Source organism: Symphodus melops, assembly GCF_947650265.1.
Source record: "Symphodus melops genome assembly, chromosome: 16".
In the NCBI taxonomy this organism is placed as follows: domain Eukaryota; kingdom Metazoa; phylum Chordata; class Actinopteri; order Labriformes; family Labridae; genus Symphodus; species Symphodus melops.
The window spans coordinates 11,046,893-11,074,604 of record NC_136706.1 but is presented as its reverse complement, the minus strand read 5'-3'; the positions used below and the strand labels follow the sequence as shown (position 1 = coordinate 11,074,604).

Below are 27,712 nucleotides of genomic sequence, written 5' to 3'. Positions count from 1 at the left end.
GAGCAAGACTTAGTCACTATTCCCTGTTTGGTACTTAGTGTGTGTTTGTGTGTGTGTGTGTGTGTGTGTGTGTGTGTGTGTGTGTGTGTGTCTGTGTGTGTGTGTGTGTGTGTGTGTGTGTGTGTGTGTGTGTGTGTGTGTGTGTGTGTGTGTGTGTGTGTGTGTGTGTGTGTGTGTGTGTGTGTGTGTGTGTGTGTGTGTGTGTGTGTTTGTGTGTGTTTGTGTGTGAGGGTGAGAGGAACACAAGGAGTTGAGACTTCTCCCCCTTATTCCCCTTCCTGTCTGTCCGCCTTTTTCATGTTCTGTTGGAGCCCTCAGTCAGCTGTCAGGCTGATAGATCTGGGTTAGCGGCGCTCTTTCTTCGTGCAGCACGGTCTATAAAGCTGGAAAAGGCTGGGGAACGCTCCACTTGGTTACATACACTTGCACACTTAATTGAATGTAATGAAACACTTCTGAGGCAAGATACAGAGTAGCTGTGACATCCACTAACACAATATGAGCCTGATGGTTGGATGTACACCTTTTTTATACATCAAGCTCTGCATTACTGTTTCATTACTATAATACTGCCTTAAATAAGAAAGTCAGTCCAACTGATATGGGATATCTTTTCTTTTTTTTTTAACCAATAACTATTTTGAGTTATTTTTTATTTACTGTCATGTCAGTCAGTACAGAGAATAACTTCATAGAGAAAAGAAAATGATTATGAAGCTATATGAAGGGACAGCTATAGTTGAAATGTTTTTTTTGTCTGAAAAACTTGGTTGAAGAATATTAAACTTTATACCTTTTTAAATAAAAAAAAACTTTCTTGTGCTGACTTGTCAGCAGCTCCTCCAGAAAAAATAATGCGATGAAACCTCTTATCACCCTATGCGTTGTTTTTCTCCATTATAGACATTGAACAAGACCGTTTTTGAAATGAAGAAAGAGTCGTTTAGTAAAGAAACATTTTTCTTTCATTGATCCTACAATAATGCATTAAGCCGACAAAGATGACTTTGTGTGTTGATATTCAATTCATTTTTATTTTTTTTTTGACAAAAGACCCATCTTTCTGTCTTTCTGGTTGGTAACATACTGAATCCCAAAATTCTCCAGACACGTGAGTGAGTGTGTAAAAGAGTTCTCAAACCTCTGTATAAAAATGTGAATGGCTTATAGAGAGCGAAAAACACTTTGAGTGGATTGGTGACCAGTATGGTACTCCATAAGTGCAATCAATTTAACACACCAACCTTCATCACAGTCTGCTGTCAGCAAGAAAAGACATTACATGTGATGCACATGAATGAAATAGAACACATACAAATATCTTTAGAAGGTGTTCTTTCACCTTATATTTGCAGTTCCGTACAAGATGTCTGTGTCATGCCACCTACACTGCATTAGTGTTAGAGGCACTTACCACTTTCTGTAGGATACTACTGCTGTGTGTATGCGTGTGCGTGTGTGTTAATATAGGGGTTGTGCTTATGCTGCAGAATGAAGTAGTGGTAAACAATTCAGCCCCTGTTGAGAACTGAATGGCGTAAAGTTTGTGTGACTTAAGAAACCCCGAGTGTGCGCACAAACTCGCACCGATAGCTGCAGCTGTATATGGATCACATAGAGAGAGTCTTTGGCGACGTTTGAAACAGAGGTGTCTTTGTGGATTTGTCACCGATGACCGCAGCAGGCTTTATGTGACCGTGTACTGAGCAGACTTTGTGTGTTAATACACTGAATCTTACTCTATCATTATGAAGATGCTTGTCCGTGTACAATAACTGTTTTCCTTTCTTGTCTCGTGAAAACAAACATTTAATACCATATATTTGTCCAGCTTTACTTCTGTTGCAGAACAAAGAAGAATGGGAGCCTTTCATCAATAGCAGAGAGATACAATCCTGAAACAGCATTAGACGTCTGTGTTGCCAAATTAAAATCATTCCTTTTCTCATTAAGCTTTGAGCCTTGTGAGAGTTTGGACACTTTATTTCACGTTAACTATACTAGGAGTTTTTCCTTCTGGTTGCCACAGTAGCCACAGTATTCATATAGACTACTACACTTCATTTTTAAGTGGATAATAGATGAGTAGCCTATTCTCAAAATTCATATTTGTGCTTCAGTGTCACAGGTCATTAAATTATTCCTTTTAAAAGAGAAGGCTATTTAATATTGCTGAAGACTTGCTCCTGGGGATAGAGAAAGGCAGTTGGCAATAAATGACTGCAGATCTGTTTATGCTTAAATAGCCTTTGTTAGGGAGTGGAGGCAGGGAGGCAGAAGCTTCCTGGTCCACAGAAATGAGGAACAACAGGCCGAGCGTGGAAACTCCCCGATACCTCTCGCTGTGATTCCTCTCAGGGATGCTAAAATGGAATTTCAGGTGCTCTCTTTCTGTCTTCACATCACCTTCTCAATCTCTCTCCGACATGCAAACATTGTGTCTCCACCTGGCAGCGTGTACCAGGAGTTCAGCACCCGATCCCACCCTTCTCTCTCTCGCTCTCTCTCTCCGCTTTTTTCCGATTAGAATCTCAAAGCTAACGCTAAGTCAGGGAGATCGATGGGCCACCCACCTCATAAGAAATACGGGAACAGGGAACCACTTTAAAGGCTTTCTCCATTCACTGTGTGTGTGTGTGTGTGTGTGTGTGTGTGTGTGTGTGTGTGTGTGTGTGTGTGTGTGTGTGTGTGTGTGTGTGTGTGTGTGTGTGTGTGTGTGTGTGTGTGTGTGTGTGTGTGTGTGTGTGTGTGTGTGTGTGTGCGCGTGCGCAATGCCTGTATGTTTTTCTGCAAGCGCAAAGGTGTGCATTTGTGGGTTAAGAGCTTTTTTTTTCTCTCTTAGGGAAAGTGCTTCAGTTATTCAGTGCACGGCATTTTGTGTTTGAACACGGACTGTTTTAAGTCGGAGACCTTTCAAAGTGTCGCACCGGAACATCAGAAAATGTAGGCTGCCTGTGCAGGAGCATCGCTGTAATGAAAGGGACTCATCATGGAGATAATCTGGATTAGGATTACACGTAATATTTGAAACAGAGAATGGAGTTAGAGATGCTCCCTCTCATATGATAATTACTATTTGAGTGTGTGACCTATGAAAAAAGGCTTTGAGTTGTCATTTTAATTCAATTACTGAATTGCCATGCATGCTCAAATAGCCTTTTGTCAATGTTACATGTCAATCTAACGTCACCTCATAGATGAAACACAAAGTCTCAGTGACTTTATTTTCACTCAACAAATAAAGACCAAACATGACAGAGACGGCAGAGTAACTTTATTATGTTATTGTAGATGACAACTACAACAAACCCAGGGTATCAGTTTAACATCTGTTCTTGTGGTTATGTTAATATAACAACAAGAAGGTGTAGCACAAGAGGAAAAAAAGAAGTAAAACATTTGATACTTATTATTTAAATGACAAGAAAAATAAAGAAAAAGAATCCTAACATGAGTAGAAGTACGCTTTGTGTTTTCGTGTGTGTAAATGTATGTTTCCAGTTGTCATATCGGTAGAGACGATAGCTGCACTGACGTCACAACACCTCCTGGAGATGGTTTAGAGATTAGAACCACAGGACTGTAAATGTGAATGAAATGAAGCCTGAGTGGCGTCAACCGTCAGATACAGCAAAGGGGGGCTCCGGAGTCATGGGCAGCAAGGCTCGGAGCCAAACTGTCTCAGGCTCACGTTCAATCAACCTCAGGACAGGCTGCGAGCTGAGGCGGGTTTTAATCCTCCTGACAAACTGCTACACCGGGCTCACACGGTCAATAAAGTCAACTATGGATAACGCGTATAGTTAATCAAACCAAAATGGAGCGTTTTTTTTTTTTTTTGAAAATCAGTGCGTGCCCATGATGACGATCGGTTGTTTGTTTTTTTTTCTTTCTTTCTTTTTTTTCCCAAGTTGAAATCCGTGACTAAAATGGCTTGGATGAATTGGGAGGGGGATTAGTCTGCTCTGTTATCATCCTCACGTCGGAGCGAGTCACCGAGTGCGTTAAACATCTGGTGTTTGCAGGTGTGCATTTCTACTTGTACACAAAAGTGTGTCCTTTTTCATCAGCTGTATCGGCGTCTTTAAAAACAGTGACAGAATGACATCTTTTGTTTTACAAGCTGATCCGCGCTTGCGACACCCACCCACTGTAGCATGAAACCATGCCCCTGTTTACGCTCCGTTGCACCGATGGTTCTCAGTTTGACGCCGGGCTTCTGATTTCTCACTATCAGTAGTTGTTTACAAATTGGATGTGTTAAATAAGGGTGGCGGATGGAAGGTTTATTTGTCTTCCTCATGAGCGCTCGAGTGAGAACATGTGTCAGGTAGAGGAGACAATTAGCCGACTGTGTGTCTCCATTAAACTGCTAAAGAACATGCTTGTAATGTGCTAAAATTGTCTTGGAGAGAGCTGTGGGAATCGTTCACCTGTTTTATATATGCAACAAATTAGCATTCGATAGCATTTGTAATGTTCATGTCTAGCTTGATTTTCCTTTAATATGACTATTGCTTCCTTTCTGTGACTAATCACTGTCAGTGTTTCAGCCTATTTTCCTGTACAACTCGCTGCATGGCTCTTTAAGCGTCTTTTTATTTACACAGCACTGGTTTCAGTTCTCTTTCCAAGACGCAAAATACCGAATAATTCATCCGTGTTTGACATTTAAGCTTTCAAATACTGACTGCTGGTTTTTTTTTCCACCAAAACTAAGACGAGCATCAACACCCTCAGCGAGTTCACTCGAATCCTGTCACGTCTCGTTTGGAAGCTGTCCAACCAAACAAGGTGTTTCAAAACAAAGCGTACACAGAAACACGACACAGTCAAAACATAACTCAGGCAAAAACAAAGTTTGCAAAGAGCTTATGCAAAAAATGTCAAACGATTTTTTTCTTGTACGTTTTTTTTTATAGAAACACAGTTTGAGTTTATGTGCCATCATAAGAAGTGTGATTTAAGTCACATGTGTGTGCGTGTCAGAGACGAGTTTATCCTGCAGGACTATGCCATTAAATATGTTCGCCAACACCCACCTCAGTTATGCTGCATCACACAAGGTGTGACTTCTTCAAACAGCACAAAGCAAATACTTCAGCTTTGTTCTGCTTTGATTTGCTCGGCTTGGACTTGTGGGAGGGTGAACCAGCGTTTTGTTTGTTTCCAGTTTTTCCACCATCGTTCTTGTCACACTGCTACACTGGGAGGGACATTTAATGACACGTTTATCTGAGAGACAGACCTGTGATTACAAGCCTTAACTTTTCAACGTGTTGAGATCATTTAGGGATGGCTGTATTTTTTTTAAATCTTACTTGAGGAAGATGGTCTAAAAAAACAGAAATCCGTTCACATCTTTTTTAATAATTTTAATTTGGAACAGTGTGTCTTTGCAGTAATCACAGTCCTTGTAACCTCATTTTTAATAAAGCTTCTTTTAACAAATCAACTACTTCTGCTTTCTGCTGGCATGAAAAGTCTGAGCAAAGGTTTTTTTTTCTGTAGTATAAAGTTTATCACTTCATCTGACTCCTACCCCTCATCAGCGGTTTGAGGCATTAAAAATAACTGCAAAGAAATGATCAGACTTATCCCTGATGGCCTTTCTTAGTTTTTAAAGGTCATGCAGTATAGAGGCATTGATAATATTTTCTGTTTTGTTCTCAGTAAGAGAAAAAAAAAGAAAAAACTCCACCCATGGGCTTTAAACAACTTGCCTTCTTTGCCGTCAGTTTAATGGAGGAAAGCTCCAGGTTTGGAAAGTCAAACTTATTTATTTATCGTGAGCATGTTTCCTGCGTCATGCTTGGAGTTTAAGGATCAGTCCTGAAAATATTTATACAAGCCAGCCAAGTCTCTTTTGGAAAAGTAACTAATGGACGCAGCTTTACTTAAAGTCCAACATGTCTAAGAGGAAGTAACCAAAACGCTCGCTGAAAAGCTGCAAACCGGTTGCCCTGTGCTTCTCTCCCTGTTTACTGTTTGCATGGGAGCTAATGGTTGGATGCATGCAAGTATACATCCATATAGCGGAACATGTGCAAATTAAAAGGGAGGGTCCCACTTCTTCAGCAGGGTCGCAATTTTCTGGTCTTTGATTGTTGTTGTTGTTTTGGATTTTTTTCTCTCCCTTTTTTACCCAGATTTTCTTTCCCTCCAGTTTCATCTTTTGTCCAATTTCTCTGTCCTCACCATCCTTTCACTGCTCTCTCTGTGATGTTTGCAGAAAGGAGAAGAGAACGTAATATACATGTGACAATGAGGGTACACTGTGGGCATTAGTGACTCAGTCCTACTCCGGTAATTACTCTTATACAGTAGCACAGAGATAAAAGATGCACTTGCCAGAGTGCCCTAATGGACATTTTAATCGTCAGCCTCTCATTTTTCACTGTCTGTTAAGCTTACCCCATCTCTTTCTTTTAATACAGTTTTAATATTAAAGCAGTAAACTTGTTCGTTTTTTATAAATTGCGTAATGAAAAAAAACAAGAGATGCTTGCACGGCTTTCCAGTACTCGATCATAGCTTCATTTGCACCTCATGTTTTTTTTTACTGCCAGTCTGATGTCAGCTGGTCAGTGTGTGACTTAACTCAAGCTGAACATGATCCGTATGCGCACTTCTACTGATGTCAGCTGACCATTGAACTTTTGTCTCCTCAGGTGCTGAACCCTGCCTGCTCTGACGCCGTGGCCACCCAATCACGGACGCACACGCATCGCAGTTGACAGAGCCTGAAGAAGAAGAAGAAGAAGAAGAGGAGGAAGAGGGCCGATACGTGTGTGTGTGTGTGTATACAGGAGGACAGAGGGAGGTGAGTGAAAGAAAAACCGAATCCATTATTTCTCTGTCTGTGTCGAGCTCAGTGTGGCTGCAGGATCGGTGGCTCATTGTTTACACAGACGCTCAATCAGCCAGAAAACAAGACAAGCCCCGTGGCAGAGAGGTTGCTTCACACCCCTGCTGAGTCGCAGACTGAGTGTGCCTCCTGTGTGTGCTTGTGTGTGTGTGTGTGTGTGTGTGTGTGTTTGTTTCTTTAGGTTATGTCTTCTGTTATCAGCCCGAGGGTCTAGTTAGTATGACCAGGGAAAAAAAACCCACTGGTGTTTTGACCATCACACTGCGGATCATTTGGCTTTTGTAGAGAGGGACCAGTTGGAGCAAAGTCAGACAAATAAATGTCTCCTGAGAAGGAAAGCAGGATAGCTGAGCTCATCTCTCAAAGAATGCCTTAAATGCTGTATTGGCTAACATCCAATTCATCATCATCAATTCCATTTGGATGCTTCAGTTTTTTAACCCCTCAACAAAAAACCCCAACTCATTTTAAAGCCAACATAGCAGTAGCATAACATATGGAGGCCACCAGCAGTTGATGGCAAAATAGAACTAATTTCAGGTTATGAATCATGTGAGCAGAGCATACAGTAGATTACTGGATGAAACCCTCGTCAGAGCTAGCAAAATGTTAGCTACCAAGGTTTTCAATAGTTTGCTTCAAGGCTAAGTCGGTTTACTTCAATGTGGGTTTAAAGTGAATCCAGAAAAAGATGAAAAGGGGGCTGGGAGCCGAGCTACTAAAAGAGAGAGAGAGGATGCTAATGCTAATGCTAATGTTTAGGTGTCAGAATGAGAATAAGTAAGGGAAAACAGATTCAAACCCCTGCATATATGGCACTAACAACCTGTTCCTGTCATAGTCTCAAATGTGTATTCTCTACCTTTCTGTGTATCTGCATAAACAGAAAAAAACCACCCAGCTGTTGTGGTCTGGACTTCAGTTTAAATATACACAGACGACGCATGAAGAAAACATTCACATTTTGATCACCGTTGGTCAAAGTTTGTGGTCAGAGCGGTCGCCGTGTTCCCTCACCACTTTGCTAAACGGCCTACTTATGTATGTAAAGTAGCCTTAATGCAATTCACCCAGCGGCATCCTCCACTATCTTCTCAGCGGGAAGTTTTTGGGGTCTGTGTGTGTGTTTATGTGTAAATAATTGATTGCTGTAGAGGTTTTGAGTGGATTGCTGGTGAGACTGAACGCAGGCTGGGGAAGCTTCAGTGTGTGGAGTTTACACTCCAGTATGTCTGAAGCTGCTGAGGACAGCCTGTTTACGTTAGGTCAGAGTACCTTTAGATCTTTAAAGTCATTCAGACGGGACTTCTCTGTGAGTCATAGGACTCAGATAAACCCTTACCGACATTAATCCACTGCAATGTTATTTATCAAGTAGACACAGGAAGCATTCGCATGATTTGTCTATATCACTCCGTACTGAAGATCTTTAGCTTAAAAATAAGGAAATGTTGCAATAACTGATTGTAACAACCTTCAGTTTATTAAGCATATTGATTGAAAGTTTTCTGGTTACTTCACATTCTGTGTATCTTCTTGTGTTTTTCCAACATTAGGTTGTTTTTGTTTTTTTTACACAGATGAACAGCCTTCCCTTTTTTCAATCACCCTCTCTCTTTTTTTCACACTTTACTCCACCGCTGCCTCCACCACTCTCACTTTATTTTCGCCATCTCTGCATCTTTCTCTTTCTAACTTTCGCTTCTATCACTTTGTCTCTTTTATTTATTTCTACCTCAGTCGATTTCTTTTCTCATGTGTGTCTTTTTCTTCCCCTCTTTCTTTTCCCTCTATCTTGCCCCTTAGCCGCAGTGTCCTTGAGAAAGCGGTGACATTGCCGGTAAGCGCAGCAGAGCGCATCTCTCTCTCTCTCTCTGTCTCTCTCTCTCTGTCTCTCTCTCTCTCTCTTTCTCTCTCTCTCTCTCTCTCGCACTTTCTCACTGACACTCACTCAACCCCCCTGTAACCAGTCTCACACACACATTTTGTGGGGTTAGGGCAACTCTGTCAAGCAGAACTAGCCCATACAAGTCCCAATAAATAATTCATCTTCCGTGATATTGACTGTATTTTTTATGCAAATATCGACAAACCTATCGCAGAAGAAAATTGAAACGGTTGTCTCTCTATATTGACATTTTCTTTTTTCCATTTTAACAAAAAAAAAAAGGCAACGTAAGCAAATATCTCAAAGTCATGGTCTCCAAAGAACTACTTTTTCTATCCATTCAGAAGTTGTCCGTATTTCATACTTAAGGTCTAATTCCCCTTTTTTACTCTTGGTGAAACATTGGGGCATTTAAGAACAACTCTGTGTAGTTTGTAAGCTGAATTACTAGTACTGTCACCGATTTTGGACAAATGACCCTCAGGGGTAACAGTAGTCTGCCTGCCAGCCTGGAAACCTGATCCCCCTTTATGGCTGTCCTCCTCATTCACTGTGCCCTCCACTAATCTTGGATCATGACGGCCTTTTGTCGCATGCAGTTTTCCGTAGCTTTTGAAATATAGATGCAGTCTGATTGTCTGTGGTAGTAAGATGAGATGTTATAGTCTCTTGATGCTGTTTGTTCTCGTTGCTCTCTGTTTTCCAGTGGAGTGTGTGTGTGTGTATTGGGTCACAGCTTTTTTTTTTGCCTGCCCTGTTGCGTGCTTTTTTCTGCTGTAGATCGAGTGTCTTGTGGTTACCTGGCTGCTCAGCTATAAGAGATGTGTTTTTAATTGCATCTTTTCTTGCATCAATTTTTTTCACCTCTAATTCAGTTTTTTTTTTCGGGTTTTTTTTTAAACTGCTCTTTTATCTTCAATTCCGTCCTATTTGACACACTTACAAGCTGAAATATTTTCAGTTTTGCCATGTTATCTCTCTCCTTGTATCTCCGTCTCTCGCTTCCTCCTGTTTGTCCCACGTTCAGCTGAAAATGCTTTCGTCGTCATGGAGACCAATCCCAAGGGGAAAAGTTGAGGCTGAATCTCTTTCTCACTCTCTTCTCCTTCTTTGTCTCTGGCCTTGTTGCAATCTAATGCTTTTCCTCTCGTGCGAGCTCGCGCTCGCACGCACGCACACACACATACACACACACACACACACACACACACGCAGGATCTGACAGCAGAGGAGAGGCTGTTTGTGAGTCATGATGTTGTTTTGGTTTGAGTCCAATTAAGAGCTGGTGTAGAACTACATGACCTAATTGCTGGGAAATACTAAACCTGAGGACCGAATTGAGGATGAATTTCATTCTTTATTCTCTTCTAATTTCCTCGGCTGTTCGTGACCATGATTGTTCGAGCTCAAACAGTCAGACATGAAACACCCACAACAAAGCAGCAGACGGTTATCTGAGGAGGGAATAGAGCAAACGACAATGCAGTAAGGCAGAACAAATTCAGTGGGGCTCTTTTAAATAATCCAAGTTTGGTCTGTTTTTGTACATTACAGAGTGTGTGGTCATGTAGTCTTTGTGCGTTCCTTGACTTACATAACTACTACCCCTCTCATCTGTTGACAATCCAAACATGCATTTTCTTCCATTTCATCAGATCATTGAAATATTAGTCTTTCAGGTTGCACATTGTTGGACTTTTCTTTGAATCTGTCAATATGAAGTATTGGTTTCAATTAATCGGCAACCTTCAATGTTGAAAAAGAAAAGTTACCTGAGGCAGGTCATTCTAAAAAGCATACTAGAGATAATAAAGATTTAGTATTATGTAATTTTGTCAATCAGTTAGAACTTAAAATAATAAAAAAAACAAACATAAAGGTTTCCCTTGAAGCTTTTAAGTATTATAAGTTCTAATTTGCTTCTTGTAAAAAGGATTTTTTAAACTTCTCTTCCTCTCTTTCTTTCTCTGTTGATTCTGTAACCTTCACACCCTGCCTTGTTCTTTAATCCTCCTGTGTCCCCATTTCCTTCCTTTCCTTCCTTCCTGTCCCCACCTTTCTCCTTTCATCCATATTGTGCTTTTCTTCCTGTGCAGTCATTTTATCATTTCTCCTCCTCTCTTCGCTCTCTTTTTTTTTTTTTTTTACCTTGAACAGCCGACCTTATAGCTCCATTATATTTCTCTAAATCATTCATGTGCTGTCATTCAACCCTTTGCATTATTTCTCGCTCTTTCCTGTTGACCCTTCGTGGTCATGCGCTGAGAACCTTTCTGTTTTCCTCATTCTAACCCTTTCCCCTATTCTCCCCTTGTTTCTTGCCTCCCTTGCATTTTTTTTCTCGCTTTCTCTCCTGCCGTACATCCCCCAAATCAATCCCACCCTTCCTCTCCTCTCTCTCTCTCTCTCTCTCTCCCCACTCTCGTTCCTTCCTCTCTGCTTCTCACTCAGTCTTCTCCCCTGAGTCAGACAGAGAGACAGACAGACGGTCAGGAAGGAAGTGTGTAATGAAACGTCCATATCGAGCACACTGCTCAAATAGACCCGGCATGAATGGAGTCACTGATCGGCTCCTGCTACAGCTCTGCAGAAGAAGAAGTTAGAGGAGGGGGGGGGAATAAATCTGCCTAATGTAGCACATATTTTACGACGGCTAACATGAGACAGAATGAGTACACAAACATGTTTGTCTGCCAGTGAATCAGAAAGCGTGCTTTACTGCCCTAGATGAGTTTTCTTATCTGGTGCGGGAGAAAAATGAACTTTTCCTCCTTCTTTATTTTTGGCCTGAAATTGGCAGTCGGCAAAGACATATTCAGTTGATCTGCGGCAAAAGTCATCTGCATTCAAGCCATTTCCTGCACTGGTGGAACACGCATCAGAGAAGCAGACCATCGCTAAGAAGAGAAACGAAAAAAGGAAAAACACTGCTGCACAAGAAAATGAAAAAATCTAACTTCAAATTTAATTGTACTATTGTAAATAAGACACTATCCTATACAGTAAATTTTTTTAAAAGAAATACTCGATCCTTAGCTTCTCACTAATCCGCTCATTTGCCACCACGCATCACATGACTGCTTTGATTATTGAAAGAGAATAGTGAGAGAAATGGAGAATTGACACACCGCTGGCATAATTCTCCGTACGAGCTTGTGTGTGCGTGCGCATGTGCGTGCGTTGAGTTTGTATTTGGCTGCTCGCCTGCCTGTGTGTGTTGTGCAGTGGAAGCCCATTAGGGAATTAGTCCACATCTGGATGACCCTAGGTGTCCCCATGCACTTAACATTTGAGACAAACACTCATCTAGCGGACTAGAATTAAGTTAACCGTGCCAGCTTGAATTTCATACCTTTTATGTAACCTCGATTCAATATATGTTTGATTGTTTTTCCCTTCTTACGGCAATATTTTCCATAAAATTCAGCAAAAGAAAAGGCTGCTTATATTTAAATTTGGCAGCTGGCCTTTATGTGAATAGTAGCCTTTTTACATATGCATGCACCAGCTTGGATGAACACACAAAGGGGCGGAGTATGACGGCTTTGTGTGTTGGCAAACATGTGCTTAGCATTGAAGAGCCTTTCAGGCAGGATTAAACTGCTAACTGTCAGTGGAACACACAAGTAGGCCAAAGAGCGCTGGGATGATATCACTTACGCCGTAACAATCAGGGCCACTGTGTCTGCGGCTGTGTAGGTTGGATGTAAAACAGGCTCAGGACCACAAAGTGTGTTGGAGATACGGTGGGAAAGAAACAACAGGACACACACACACACACACACACACACACACACACACACACACACACACACACACACGTGCACATGGAGACAAGTCTTCTCATAGCCCTATGAGCTGGGGAACAGAGGTAGAGTCCTGGCTTGACCATCCGTTTCTGCTGAAATCAGCACAGCAGGAGCCGACCAGTGCGCGCGCGCACACACACACACACACGCACACACAATAAACATGTATGTAAAACAATGACATTTACACAGGACAGTACACTACAAGTGTGAGTGGGAACTTCATTTAGATTTTAACGTTAATATAAGGGATATACACAGTAGATAGATGAAAACAAAATCTGAATACATTGATTGATTTCAGTTTATACATCATGGGAAATTCTTTATTCCTGCTGAAGTTAGTCATGAATAAAAGTAGGTGGGTGCATGAATAGATGGATGAATAGATGGATGAATAGATGTGCATATTTATCCTTCCTTGTTAATCTGTGACCCTGAGTCTCTCCATTCTGACCTGCTGTCAGCAGGAACCACACACACACACACACACACACACACACACCCACACCCTGGCTCCATTTTAATAATCGACTGAGGGGAGTTACACTCCCCCTGTCAATGCTATCTATCTCCCTTGCAGAAGCGATGTCAGCATTTTTCACTGCTTCCTGCCATCTCATCAATACGCTGGGCCCTGACCTCTCCTGGCCTGCAACTGGACCCAATGACAATAAACTACTAACATGAAATATATGGTTTAGTAGCCAAAATATTGTTACTGGCTCAAGTTAAGTAAGTCTACAAAAAGTAAAGAATGAAGGTTGTTACTAGAGGATGCACATGAGTAATCTCAGTGATCAATACCTGCGTTTATCAACACTTGACCTCACCTCGTTCTGCTGATGGATACAATACCATTACAATCAATAAACCAAGCTATAGCAATTGCTCTACTTGATTTTTTTCCCAAGGCAAGTGCATCTGAGCTACAAAAGGATACTTAAAGTGTCTGATTGTTGTCCATAAAGGACTCGATGGAACAGAGCCTCAATTGCAGGCTCTTAAAGCTTCAAAGATCCATTAAAAGGTAATGGTGTGGAGTGTTGAAACCTGTAATAGTTGACCTGCAGTTTAGTCATCACCAGCTTTCCTTTAAATGAAGCTCTTTGAAAAATGAAACTGATGCAGGAAAACGTGATAATCTCGCTGCTGTAATTGTTTGTGGCGGAGCAAAGGAACATGGTTGGTGGAAAGACTGCCAGCAAATAGCATCGATGGTTGCTGAACATTTTTTAATTTTCTTTTCTTTTTTTATGATTATTTTTTTTTTTTGTAAAAAAAAAAAAAGGCTCATATCAACATCTCATCATAGGAAAAAAACAAGACAAAATGATTTATGATGATTTATCAAGCTGAACCTGATGTTAAACCAAATAATAGAATAAAGGAAAGAGTGATTGCTTTCAAGCTAAAGGATTGAACTTCTGGAATAAAACAAGAGATCTAAAATGAAATTAAACAGAGCAGGGTCTCATTCAGGGACCTGATACCAGTGACACTTCTTCCCATGCAAAGTTTGTGATCTAAAACACAAACACACCATAGTTTGTGTACCATGAAGCATGTTCACACACTGCCAGGTGGATCTTGATTTGTATAGGAACAACATTACATGCAGGTTTTATTCGTCTGAATGATTCACATTTTAGTATTATTTAGGATTATGGTCATTGTTTTCTAAATAAGACCCCGGGTATTTCAGCGGGAGTAAATGCTAATAGACTTGGACTTGTATAGGGGTGTTCTAGTCTTCTGTTACATTACATGTCACACTCACATTTATAGAATTTGTAAGTGGGAGAAGTTTGGAGTCACTTTAACATATTGGACTGCAGGACCTAGGAATCATCAACCTTCGAGTTGACATACAACAACTGAGGCGCAGCCAGTAGACCTATAGAATTAGCTTGTGTGTCCACTATGATACTGTGCAGAATTAACCACTGTATCAGCATATGTGCTTCATTAATGAGTGTGCCACGTCTGCTGCACTTAAAGAAACAGTGTAAATGTAAAGACATCAGACAAACTCTATTGTTTATGTATGGCAGAGTTTAATGTGCATTCACTACAGCCCACACACTGTAACTGTTCCTCATTACACAGCTTGACTGAAAACCAGCAGGGCTCCTTTAGGACTTGAATCAAGGGCCATCGTTTTAAATGATTGTGTAATATTTGAATGGGCCACTACCCGGACGGTGTAATGATGCAGTAGAGCTGCCTGTTGATAACTTCCTGTGGCAGCCGGGCTGTGGACCATCGACAGAGATACCAAAATCTGCGATCTGCAAAACAACAAAAACGAAAAGTGCTGTACACACTTTGTCACTGGTGTTCTTTCTTCTAATATTCGTTCAGCTTGTGTCAGGCCTCGCAGCATACTCCTGCATTAATGAGACATAATGCAGGAAAAAGTCACTGATTTAGAGGAATTGCCAAAGATACAGACTTCTCAAATCTCATAATACAATGGAAGATCGATCATTGCTGCTCAAGGTTCTGCTCCAGGTATTTAGGAACTCATTGTTCCTCATTAATAGTACATATGCTCGTATAACACAAGGTAAGAATCTTGCACTTCTTGAAGATTTTAAAACTTTTTTTAACAACTCAGCTCACGAAGAATTCACTCAGATGTTTGATTCCTTTGCCTTAAATGGTCTCTTAACTACATGGGTAGATACACTTTGCACTAGTGGCAAGCAGCATCAGTAGAAATTCTTTGTACACAAATCATAGTGTTTGGTCGGGGCCCTGCCATTGCTCCTGGGCATTCCTACCTTTTTTTTACTACTTTTTTTTTTTTTGCAGCTCCTGAGCAGATTTTCTCTGTTATATCAGTCTTAAACTAAAGATGTGCATGTAGCCATAGAAGAGCAACCTTCACACCTTACAGCAAGCAACTCTTGTACTGACCATGACATGTCTGCCATCTCGATGAGAGTAAATGGCCGGCTCTCCTTCTGACCACGTGGACTTGTTGATTTCAGCCTCCAGAGAAAGTACCATTAGGACGCCTTGCTTCTTGAAAACGTGATAGGTGTTCCTCACAATGACACCAAAAGAGCAAAAGAACAGGGAGGTCAAAGTGTCACGTAGAATGTAAGTAACGGAAAAAACAGGAAAACACATACACAACAAAAAACACAAAGGCTATTAGATTACATGAACGCGTGTCTATACAGGTGAGTTTATAGGTGCTTCTTGTGAAAAAAAGAGTCAGCCGATCTGAGTGTTTGTGGGAGTTTATTTCATAGAGTGGGGGCTACAACATCGAAGACACCATCACCTTTTGTTTTGGAATTAAAGCAGGGGATGGAAAGAAGATTAGATGATCTGAGTAGACGGGGGGGGGGGGGGTTGGATATGGTACGAGGAGTCTCCCTTATTAGTGATTTGAATACTTGTTATGTTATTCCTACATAGAGTTAAATGGTCACTAACTCTTTAGCTGACAGGTAGTCTTGGCTTCTCTCTGTGTGTTAACAGCAGAGACGTGACCGTGAATCTTTTCTCCTTGTACTCGTCTTACATGTCTCATTTGAACCTGCCGTAACATTTCTCTGCTATCTCCTCGGCACGGATCTTTTTGTTCTTCCTCTTGTTTTTCCGTACCACTTCCTTTTCCAGCAGTATCATCCCCCCCCCAATAAGTGTGTGTCTGTCCTGCTGTCTCCCTCCAGCAGAGATCTATCGGGGCGAAGAGTCAGCCATCACCTGTTTACACAATGCATGCTTCCCCACAACAGAGGTGGTTAGAGAGAGGTGTACGAGGGCGTGATTCTGCATCCCTTCTGTTTATTATGTGCCACCTGGTGCTATGTGTTTCATTATACTGTACCGCATGTGTGACCATGTTGTGTGTGTGTGTCTATTTACCCAGGTCATTACAACACTTTTGCAGATGTTTTCCCAGATGCAGACATTATGACACTGATAAGCCACGAGCGAACCACACATCAGTTTTTGCTAATAGTACACACAGAGCTACTTTACACTCAAATAGATTTGCGATGATGAGCGTATACATTTGATTGGTCAGAAATAGCATTGGTGAAGTGGAGCATTCATGAGACTTAAAATACCTCACCTCGGAAAAATCTGTGGGAAAAGAAAACAACCCTCAAGCTCTCAAATAACTTCAGAATAAAACACAGATTTAACTGCCTTTTTATTTACATCTGCTGCTTTCTTTGCTAGGATTACTGTCATGCTATAGGTCTGCTTCACGGGAGAGCAAAGACGCGTACAGGAAAAGATTGCCTCACACAGAAGCAGGGCGAAAAAGCGTGAACTAATGCATAGAGCTGCAAGTTGATGATACACAAAACCTGTCACCTCATGACGGGTCCTTCACAACCTGCTTTTACAAGACATACCAGATTACTTCATCTGACACCATGGGATCCATCACTGATTTAAAAAAGATTGACAAGATAGCATTTTCTGCTTGTTATTTGTTGATAAACTCCTGGTCGATCACACAAGGAATTCAAATGCATCACATTGGGCTTGCACAGAACTGTGATAAGAACATCAAGATGCATGGGAAATCACTGACAGAAGCCTAAAAACATGTAGGTACGAGTCATGGAGAATCACAGCTCTGTGTACTGAAGGGAACTGAACTCAAACATGGAGGCAGATATTGAAGCCCTCCACAAACCGAGAAATCAATAGGAAATTGATCTCTCCAATGTTGGAAGTAAAACTTTTGAGTTTGTGTTTTTAATCAGATCAAAAAATACCTGCCGGAAGTTTTCTTCCAACCTGTCCCAGACCTTCTCATTGAAGATCTCCTCATGGAATTTATATTGGATTATTACTTTAGGGATTAAAAAAAACAACATTTGTGACTGTAAACATTCAAATTAAAACTTGATCTGAGAAAAATAATAATAATGATGTATTTTTTAACAAACTACTCTGCTGCCACTGAGGATAAAACTTCAAATGTAATATTCCGACCACAACATTTTAAAAGTTCCAACGTTAAGATGATTAAAAGAAGATGAATACCGTTGTAGGCTGGTAATCCAAACTCTAAAGAGAGAATAAATTGTGTAAAATCAGGTCCTCGCACGCTAATTAGCCAACTCTCTCTGGCATTCTCCCCGTCCTCTGTCTTCCTCACTCCGTCTCTTCCGCAGCTCATCTTATTTGATGCTTATCCGATGAGAAAGGTGTAAATTGCTGCTCAGTGCTATCTCAGCAAATTCCCCCAGCTCGACTATCTCTCCTTCATCTTTCAATCACTTCCCATCCCTTGTTTCTCCTCCTCTGTCTGATTCCCTTCATCTCTGTCGGGAAAACGGGACATCATCACCAACTCGTGGCGAAGTGAGGACACAGAACAGATGTTTGTGTGTGTGTGTGTGTTTTCCCTAATGCATAAACTTGTCTGAGAAATATATTCAATGACTATGGAACCAAATTGAGGGGATAGCATTGCTTTGTGTGTGTGTGTGTGTGTGTGTGTGTGTGTGTGTGTGTGTGTGTGTGTGTGTGTGTGTGTGTGTGTGTGTGTGTGTGTGTGTGTGTGTGTGTGTGTGTGTGTGTGTGTGTGTGTGTGTGTGTGTGTGTGTGTGTGTGTGTGTGTGTGTGTGTGTGTTTTGAGCGTGTTTTGAGCAAAGCCAGCAACAACCTTAATGAGGCAGTTTTCCTCTTTCCTCCTCTCCTTCTCTGGAGAAAAAAAACGAAACACAATCACACATTAATGACCCACCAGGATGACGTTAATAAGAAAGGGAAGAAAGAAAAATGGAAAAGTAATTCTGGAGGGAGGCGTGAAAAAAAACAAACAAAAAAAAAACGAGATGGAGTGTAAATGCAGGAAGGGATGTAATAATTGGTTATGGTGAAACCCACGGAAGGCCACAGGAGGATTTATGAACAATTAGAAAGTAAGATTTGTTAGAGGCAACAAGAAAGCATGCGTGTTCAAACATGGCACACTGTCACACCGGGGTGGAGAGAGAGAGAGAGAGAGAATAGAGTGATTTGATTGAAGGACACCAAGCAGCAGCAACCTCTAGGGCAGAGAAATCAAGCCAAAAACTGTAATACGTAAAGTGGCCACTGGAGGCTGGTTTCTTAAGTGAGACAAACCCCATTAAGTCCTATATTGAAAAAAAAATTAAACGTGCCTGTTAAAAATAAATAAGTCTCTGTCTATATCAAGAAAACTGTTCTACTCACAAGAACTCTTTAATTGTTTATAACTCATAAGGCTTAAAGCTTTTCACCTTTAGTAATGATGCTGTTAGTTACTTGTGGCTGCTGCACGTTGTCTTCTCGCTGTTTATATCAAAAAATGGAAATGTTTGACAAGAGAATATATATGAACCACTATATAGTGATTTATTTACCAACAAGACATCCAAGATGTCCGCGTTTCTTTTCTTTCTTTTTCGCCTGATGAAAAGTATTTTGTTTTTTTATGCATGCACCATTTAGCACGCAGTGTTTGCCCAAACCGTATGCGGTTTGCTGGCTCATTTAGTGTTTCTCATGCATTGATTACTGTTGGCAGTCATACGGAGAAAAGGATTTCATAAATCTTCGGTGGTGGCTCGCTCTCTCACCGGAGTTATAGTCAAAAGAGCCGTGACTGTGCTAGTCTCAACCAGTAAGTCTTAAAAATAAACTGGTCGGCAGCCATCACAGGAAAGATCCTACTTTGTGTGGAACATGAGAGTTAACTAGCTTACCGCATACTAATGAATGCGTTAGGTAAGAAGACCGTTAATGATTGATCATTTGGCATTGACATCCCCTCACTCATCTCCATCATAACCCACGCATCCACTTCTGGCTCACGAAAACCAACAAGTCAATTTACTGAACTCACGACTTCACACAGGTTGTTGTTCTTGATATCCAGAACAGAAGTGTTGTTAAGTTGCATAGTGTCTTTCTTATTCTGCTTTACTTAAAAAATGAGAAGGAAGGTGTCATAAGAGGGGAGTAAATGGATGGCTTTGTTGTCGTTGTTTTATATTGCTCTGATAATGAGAATAGAATGGGAGCTGGCACGTTGTTATTCTTCTTGTTCTTGGCAGGGAGTCTGGGTGTGTTTGTTTGCATGAGCTATAATCATGTGCACACAATCCTAAGTGGCCAACCCATGATGGAAGTGAACCGAGTGGCACAACAAGAGAGCACACACACACACACACACACACACACACACACACACACACACACTGTCGCTGCCAGGTGTGGAAGAGGTAATTGTCAGTGCTGCCCGCCGGCTGCCGTGGAGAGCTGGAGAGAAAATGAGGAGCAGCCTCTGGTCGAGTCTGTTTGCCCGAGGAGGCCGGCTCAATATCTGTGTTCGCTGCTTATCCGGTCCCCCCCTCTGCCCCCCCCCTCTCACCGCCTCCCACCACGGGCTGCTCCGTGTTCTCCTTCATAGTTTTGCCTCATTTGCTCGCTGTCCTCGTTCCTACTTCCTTCGCGTTTATGCTCATTTTCAATTCTACCCCCTTTCTCTCTGAACGATCGCTCACTCTCCCCTCTTCCTCGGCTGTTCTTGTTCGTTCTGGATCCCACTGGGTGTTCACTGAGAGGCTGGTCTGCTCTGGGAGAGAGAGAGAGAGACACAATCACACGTGTGTTTATCTTGTCTGTCCCCTGACAGCGGTAAGATAGAGATGTAGTCTCTTAAGTGATGGGCTATGTAACGGTTCAAGGGCCTGTTTATTTGTCAGGTAGGGGTAATGACGATCAAGATTACAGGTTTTGCTAATTGGCTTTTAAAAAAAAAAACAAGTAATGAGTCTCTTTGCCTCAGGACTTATGGGTATTTTCTAACACTTGAGATAAACAGCCAACTGATAAATTAGGAAAACCAAACCTTATACACAACTAACCAAAAGCATAGTTTGGCTGTACATAAGTCTGAACATCACAGTCATAATATTTGTTTGTCTTGAATGTAGTCAGTCATGTTGTCGATGCAAGTATTTCATATTTCTTTCAGGCTAAATGAGCTAAAATAAGCTACCATGAGAAAACTACATCCAGGCATGAAGCAAACGTTCTACGAGAATTAAAACAACAATTAAGAGCGTCCAGATATCAACCAGTATTTTGCCACCATACTCCCTAATAGTCACATATTTGAATGTTAGGGTGAGAGTCCATGTTTTGTATTGCTCTGTTATCTTCCCATACTGTCGTTAAACATCGCTACTCAGAAGTCCTCATCGTCGATATGAGCTCTACTGCATTTCCTCAAACCTTCTCAAAACACACAGTTCCTAAAACTGGAAGCCCTTGGTTAAAAAAAAAAAAGAAGCTTCTTATAAAGTCTGTTTGTGAACACATGCAGCCCCGCACGGCACTATAAATGTCACTGCTCTGGTCTGACTGTGACCAGATGCTTCTGTGTACTGTCAGTGGTGATACTGTTGACATTTCGTGTTGTGAATAGGGACGTTGTGTATCTCTTCACCTCTGCTTGCTCTCCACTGATAAAACTGGCCCAGTGTTTTCATAGCAACAGCAGATGCATATTTACTTTACTGAGCACTAAGATGTGCCGAAAATACCAGTCAGAAGTAAACTCTCATTCAAGGCATGAGAAAGCAAAAAAAAAAACGATTAATAGGTTAACTTGCGTTGTAGTTTTGATTGACTTAATTCCATATATTCACCATTTTTAGAAAGCCTTCGCTCCTTTTTTTCCCCTGTATGACTCTCCCTTCACCGATACCTTTTCTTCTCCGGGAGGGAATAAAAGCCAGAAAGCGATAAGGTTAGAACCATTACTGTCTCACTTTGTATTGGAAGGAGCACTCTGTAGCTCAATGATCCGGCTCTCGCCGAGCACTAAACACTGTCATTTTAAATCCTGCTCCGAGTTTTGTGCTCTCAATTTGTTTCCTGGCGCCCTCTCTAGTGTTCATCACGGGGTGAATCAGAAGTGCTTTGTAGTGAAACACTGTGTTTTTAGAGTCAAGCAGCTATCCCATTATGATTCTTTTCTACATTATTGTTGCTGCTTCTTTTGTGAAGCGGGTGGAAATGTCACTGTGCCTTAATGATGGCCAAGGTGTGGACTCAGTGTGTGTGTGTGTGTGTGTGTGTGTGTGTGTGTGTGTGTGTGTGTGTGTGTGTGTGTGTGTGTGTGTGTGTGTGTGTGTGTGTGTGTGTGTGTGTGTGTGTGTGTGTGTGTGTGTGTGTGTGTGTGTGTGTGTGTGTGTGTGTGTGTGTGTGGCTTAAAGTGTGTAACCCTAGTGTATGAGAACAAGTGTATGTTTGTATTACACCCCCTCTCCCAGCTCATGAAAAATGAATGAACTCCTGTATGCGTGCTTGTGTGTACGTGTGCTCACATATCTTTCCTCTTCAAATGGGTCAAATCTTTTAATCAGATCACTTTTCTGCAGTGTTAAAAAAAACAAAAAAAACCAAGCCAGTCAGTTTGTTTTTCTGTAAGACAGTGAGATGGCATTTTGTTGTGGTTAACACATTGATTGACCTGCCATCCCCTCTCTCTCTCTCTCTGGTTCTTCATCTCTTAGAAGTACAACCTCTAACTCTGTTCCGGCCAGAGAGACAGAGGAGCACATGAGGAGTGGAAACGGCTTGACAGCAACTTCCTGACCGATAACCTTGCTTCTGCAAACCCCCCACCACGCGGCCCGCAACTCCAGAAGTGGGCGTCAGAAGGAAGGAAACGTGCGACCAGCCCTCCTGCAGGCATGGTAATACACTCCCTGCTCTGTAACTGGTGTGTGTGTGTGTGTGTGTGTGTGTGTGTGTCAAAGGGAGACACCTGATAAAGGCTGTTGTGTGGACAGGAGTGGAGAGCTGTTTGGGGGAGGAACTGTACAGACCATATGTTAACTTTGGGAAAGAGGAGAAGGATGAAAGAGACAACGGAGGGGAGGAAGGTGAACAACAATAACAGGAAACAAGAGAACACAGACTGAAAAGAAAGAGAGTGATTAAAAGAGAGCGAAGAGAACAACCAGCATGTAGCTGATGTTACTTTGAAATGACATTGGTTTTATTTATATTGTTGTATTGCTTGTAAACCTTTGGGAAATATTTAGTTGTACAAAAGAAATTTACTGTTTAATTTTTTATTTTTCCAGATTTTTCTTCTAGATTAAAACAGCTCATTGTGTTTAATGAAAACATGTATCATAAGATGTCAGTTATAATCTGTAAATAATGAAAATGCAAAATGAGTTACGTTTTCTAGTTCAGAGTAAATGCCTAAAGAGCAAATAACACATTCTACACCCTTGTAAATTTAATGAAGGCAAAAAAAAAAAAAAAATACAACATGAGTTCAAAATTAAGTTAATTCAAAATAGCAGTAAAATGCCCCGACAGATTCAATTGTCCAATTGTTTTAAAATCAGAAGAAGTATTCAAAAAAGAAGTGTACATGGAAAATAGTTTTACAACCTGCTTGTATTTTTAGTTTCCTGCAGGAGCTGATATCTCTCAAAGGAAGGGAAGGCTTTAAAAAAGTGGAGGAAAAATCCAAACCAAAAAACATTGGTATAAATGATCCAGGTAGAGACACTCGGGGAGGTTTGAAACAATATGAAAGGCCTTTAATACATGGAGATAGAAACGTTTAAAATAAGACTCTGAAGTTGTTTTTGTTTTTCTTTAACCAGCTAAACAACACTCGTGATAATCAAGCGTTTTTTCCCCCAGCTGAATAGTAATTCAACAGAAGGCAGGAAGCTGTGTTGTTAAAGGGGAGTCAAGGGTGTCTCGAAAGATCAAAGGGCGCAGTGGAGGGGGACAATGACAAGTGGAGGCAGATAAAACCATAAAAAAATAAATACCGGACAGAAACATGGCAGGTGAACAGAACAGAAGAAGAAGGGGAGGGTAAAGAAATGAGGGAGAGAAAGGAGGTTAAGAACGGAATGAGGTTGGGTTGGAGGTAGAGAGAGACGAGGGATTGATTAATGGTCTCGGCCTGTGACAGTGAGAGCCTTTTCCCTAGTGGTGGTGGGGGTGGCGGCGGCCAGAGCAGAAGATGAATTATTAAAAAACCAGAACAAGAGGGGGAAGGAGGAAAAATGAGTGCGAAAAGGAAAAGAGTGGGAAAACAGTCTCTGTGGGAAGTAGACAGAGAGAGAGAGAGAGAGAGAGAGAGAGAGAAGTAAAGGTGGAGAGAAAACAAGATGTTGCTGAAGATGCTTTGGTTAGATGCTGCAGAAGGGGGCACATGGTTGAGCTCATAAATAACCAAGGGTAATGAGACATGTGTGTGTGTAAGTGTGTGTGTCGCCTGCTTTGATTGGTCTCGAGTTATGGTGATGCAGCAAATACTGTCGGTGACCTTGCCGGCTTGTAAGTGCATTAATCACACAAAATACCAAACTGTTTCTTTATCGACTTTCAGCTGAGTTTCTAGCATGTAATGAATACACATGCCCTCTGTTTCTGTCTGACTCTTTTTTTTCACCCTGAACAGACACAAGGTAGCATGTAACACATACATAACATGTAAAGAAAGTCTAAATCTCTGTATTAAATTGGTGTTGACAACTTGACACTTCCACATTTGTGCAGAGACCTTGAGCAGTTACATTAACAAGGCTGGGAGTGTTGTTGTTTTTTAAGCAAACTGCACAGAGCAGGACAGCGGTGTTGGACTGAATATCATTAGAACTATGCTTTGTGATTTAGACTTTGAGATGGAGCAGATAATTGAAGCAAATGATGGGCTTTTTTTGTTTTGTTTTTTTGAGCTATTAACAGCCGTCCATTTTTAGTGACGATTTTTCTCTCCACATTTTTTTAAGATTCAGTTTTGGCCTTTAAAGCCCTTTAAAAAAATAGAGCAGTAGACAGCTGGAAATCAGAGAAAGAGAGAGAGTGTGTTGAACGACTTGTGGTAAAGGAGCCACAGGTCGGACCTGAATCTGGGTGTCCCATCCTGAGGCCGAACTCATGGATATCCTAACCATGGTGACTTTTAGAATACAAACAGCTCAAAGGTCTCAGAAGCTTCTGTGGAAACAGGAAACACATTTCAGTACAATATTTTCCCCATCTTCCATTATGACCTCGTTACATGTTTAGTTTATTGTATTCGGCTATTTCCTCTTGTGAAGTCACACTCGGCAAATATAATAGGCCCAGAAACTGTGTGAAGTCAGCTCATCTGCTTTTAGAGGCTATAAACCTTTTTAAACAATGCAGACACTTGAAAGGGGGCAAAGAGCATAGATTGAATTTCTTTTTTTTCTTTTTTTTTTTACATAAGTGCAAAGGAGGCTGGGTAAAGTAGCGATTGATGACAGATGGATGCATTTTTTAAACTGTGCTCTCTATTTGTTTGCAGTCACATTTCTATCTGAGGTTTATCAGGACGTTGAAGTGTCCAGATTTGTCTTTGTTTTCTTTTGCTCGATTTGACTGCCTAAAATGTGGTGTTACTTTTATGTTGACATTTTGTGAATCCTGCTATCTTGTCTCTGAGACCACATGCATTTGGTGATTTGAAAGACAGAGAGAGAGAGAGAGAGAGAGAGAGAGAGAGAGAGAGCACAATAAAACAGGGTAGCGGGGTTGGCCTGCCAAGCAGAGTGCAGATAAATCACTGAATGAATTTTTAATGCAATATCCCCCAGGCTGCTGGATGTTACGGAGACAGCACTGAGGTTTTTATTCTGTTTGTGTGTGTTGCCTGTCCTGTCACTCCTTGCCCATTTTGTGACGGCGTGTTTGAAGTCTTGGATTGTCTTTTCTGCTTCAGCTTCGCTTGGTTTCATCTCCGACCTAAGAGGTGTGACATCTTCTCAGACACCCCAGCTGGAAATGGTTGGCCTGGTATTTGTGGGTTTAATTTGTTTGTCGAGTGTTTTGGACTCTGTCGCCAGCTTCATTGCAACCAAACTTTGTTTATGCATCTGACCACAAATATTAAGAACCGGTTTGTCTTCATCCCACAACTCCTTCTGTTGATTTCTCAGCTTTGCATGACCTTGTTTTTCATCGTTATTCACCTGTCATCACTCCTTCCCTTTTCTCGCTACCTTGAAGATGTAGGCTGGCAACCAAGCTTCTAGTACGCACTAAAACACGACCAAATGCACACAAATCGCTCGAGGCGCCCACAAACATGTCGAACAGTCTCCCTAAATGCTTCTGTAAAGATAAAAGGCCAGTGGATCGATTTTGTGAAACGAGACGAGGACATGCGAAGAGAGTTTCCCTGCAATCACAGCTGATATTGTTCCAGTGAATCTTGTCCTTGGCATCGGGTCATGTAATTTATAGCAGATGGCCGCAGAGAGACAGGATGAGACAGGAAGAGACGGGCAGCGATGGAGAGGAAAGTCATTGGATTCCGCTGCTGCCTTTAAAGTGAAATAGCCTCGACTGACAAGTGTGTGTGTCTAACCACAACACCTTGAGCTGAGATGCTTTTAGAGCAGGAGATCAGAAGTTTAGAGGGTGATGGAAGTAACCGGTGTATGTGTGTGAAAGACATCCTGTTATACACAATGTGCAAATTTCACTCCTAACGTTCGTATGTACTGTGTTGAATAACAGATTTCTTGCATTGCACCATGCTGTGCACAAAGGTTTTCGTGTGTGTGTGTGTGTGTGTGTGTGTGTGTGTGTGTGTGTGTGTGTGTGTGTGTGTGTGTGTGTGTGTGTGTGTGTGTGTGTGTGTGTGTGTGTGTGTGTGTGTGTGTGTGTGTGTGTGTGTGTGTGTGTGTGTGTGTGCTCACATTAGTACACAGTGAGTTGCGAATGCTGTGTAATATCATTATGTAACATACTGTTCTCCTGCCAGCCGGTTGGTCTCACTGGAGCATGAAATGGAGTGTAATTGGTAAGTGTGCCGTCTAAAAGCACCATGCAACAATGCCATATGAAGCTATATATATACATGTGCGCACACACACGTGCACACAGCATGGTGAATGGTGGTGGTCCGCAGAAAGCTGAGATCAAATAGCAGCATCTGTGTACATCCTCAGTAGACTCTTCATACAGTTTCACCCATTTAACAAAAATCACTTAGTGTCCTTCACAAACCTTCAGTTTGCTCTTATGTGCTATTCTGAGCTCTTTATGAGATTATCTTTGAAGCCGATACATTAAGGCTAATAGTATGAATTAATAGTGATGTCCTGTTAAAGTGTTTTATTATTATATAATGATGACAAAAATGACACTCACACAAAATTAGATGTGAGTCCAGCCTTTTTGAATCGGGGAGTCCCTACTGGGTCAGTGAATCTATCTCCACTTAGAAGAAGTGGTATGTCCAAAGTCATGGTTTGGAGTTTAACAAAATGAAATGTGCTACATTAAAATTCAAAGAAAGATATGAGTAGACAGTTGCAACAGGAAAAAAATGGTTGATTTTTGAAAGTACTGCATCGGACAAGGGAAAATAGCCAATCATAGTTTAGGATTTCAGGGTGGACCTTTGGGTGGCCAAACACATTTCAGAGTGGCCAAATCTTCCTCCAACTCCTGGACTCCAACTCTGGCCAAAAACATAAATATTACTAACATTAGAAATTGGGATTCAGGGATTTCAAAAAAGGCAAAAAAGATTCAACATCTTAGCTGGAAGTTTTTTTGGACTCATCTTTGATTTGGTGTAAATCTGGCAACCAGTTAGCTAATGATGCTCGATCTTTGGCACGTGTCTTCGTCAGGAGATGTCAAAGTACATGATTCAACTTTTTCACGTGACCCTACAAGTGCGACTATATAACTCTTGAACTCTTTAGGTTGATGGCTGATGCTGCAGTGAGACGATGACACTCGTATAAAACAAATCCCCAGATTAGCCGGTTAAGAGTATTTTTGACATGTAATTAAAGCGATTTAGATAATGTGGATAAACTGTTTCCTTCTTAACAACCAGTCTGGCTCTCTTCACTGTTTGTCCTGCTCTGTTGAAGATAAAATATGTTTGTTAAAAGGTTCTTCGTTAAAAATGCTGTTATACAATAAAATGTTTTTTTTTTTAAACAGAGCACGATACATGAATTATAGGAAACATGTCAGCAGTAACCTTCAGCCTACAGGATAATTTGACTCAATTTCCACCAGCAAGGATCATCTGTAGGTCAATGTGCCGAAATTGGACACAGTCTACATTTGTGTAAGTGGCAGTGGGGGGATGAT

General features: G+C 41.3%; 1 protein-coding gene across 4 annotated transcripts in view; it reads left to right on the top strand.

Annotated features, from left to right (window-relative positions):
• Positions 1-27,712, top strand: part of strbp (spermatid perinuclear RNA binding protein) — a 71,922-nt gene that overhangs the window by 18,597 nt on the left and 25,613 nt on the right. For 3 of the 4 annotated variants that reach the window (XM_079365153.1, XM_079365154.1, XM_079365151.1), the window contains exons 2-3: positions 6,672-6,823; positions 22,102-22,284. In XM_079365153.1, coding sequence (XP_079221279.1) covers positions 22,282-22,284 — 3 coding nt within the window. In that variant the 5' untranslated portion in view covers positions 6,672-6,823; positions 22,102-22,281. Of the gene's footprint in view, positions 1-6,232; positions 6,307-6,671; positions 6,824-22,101; positions 22,285-27,712 lie in introns of all 4 variants that reach the window. The other variant, XM_079365152.1, reaches the window with a different exon arrangement.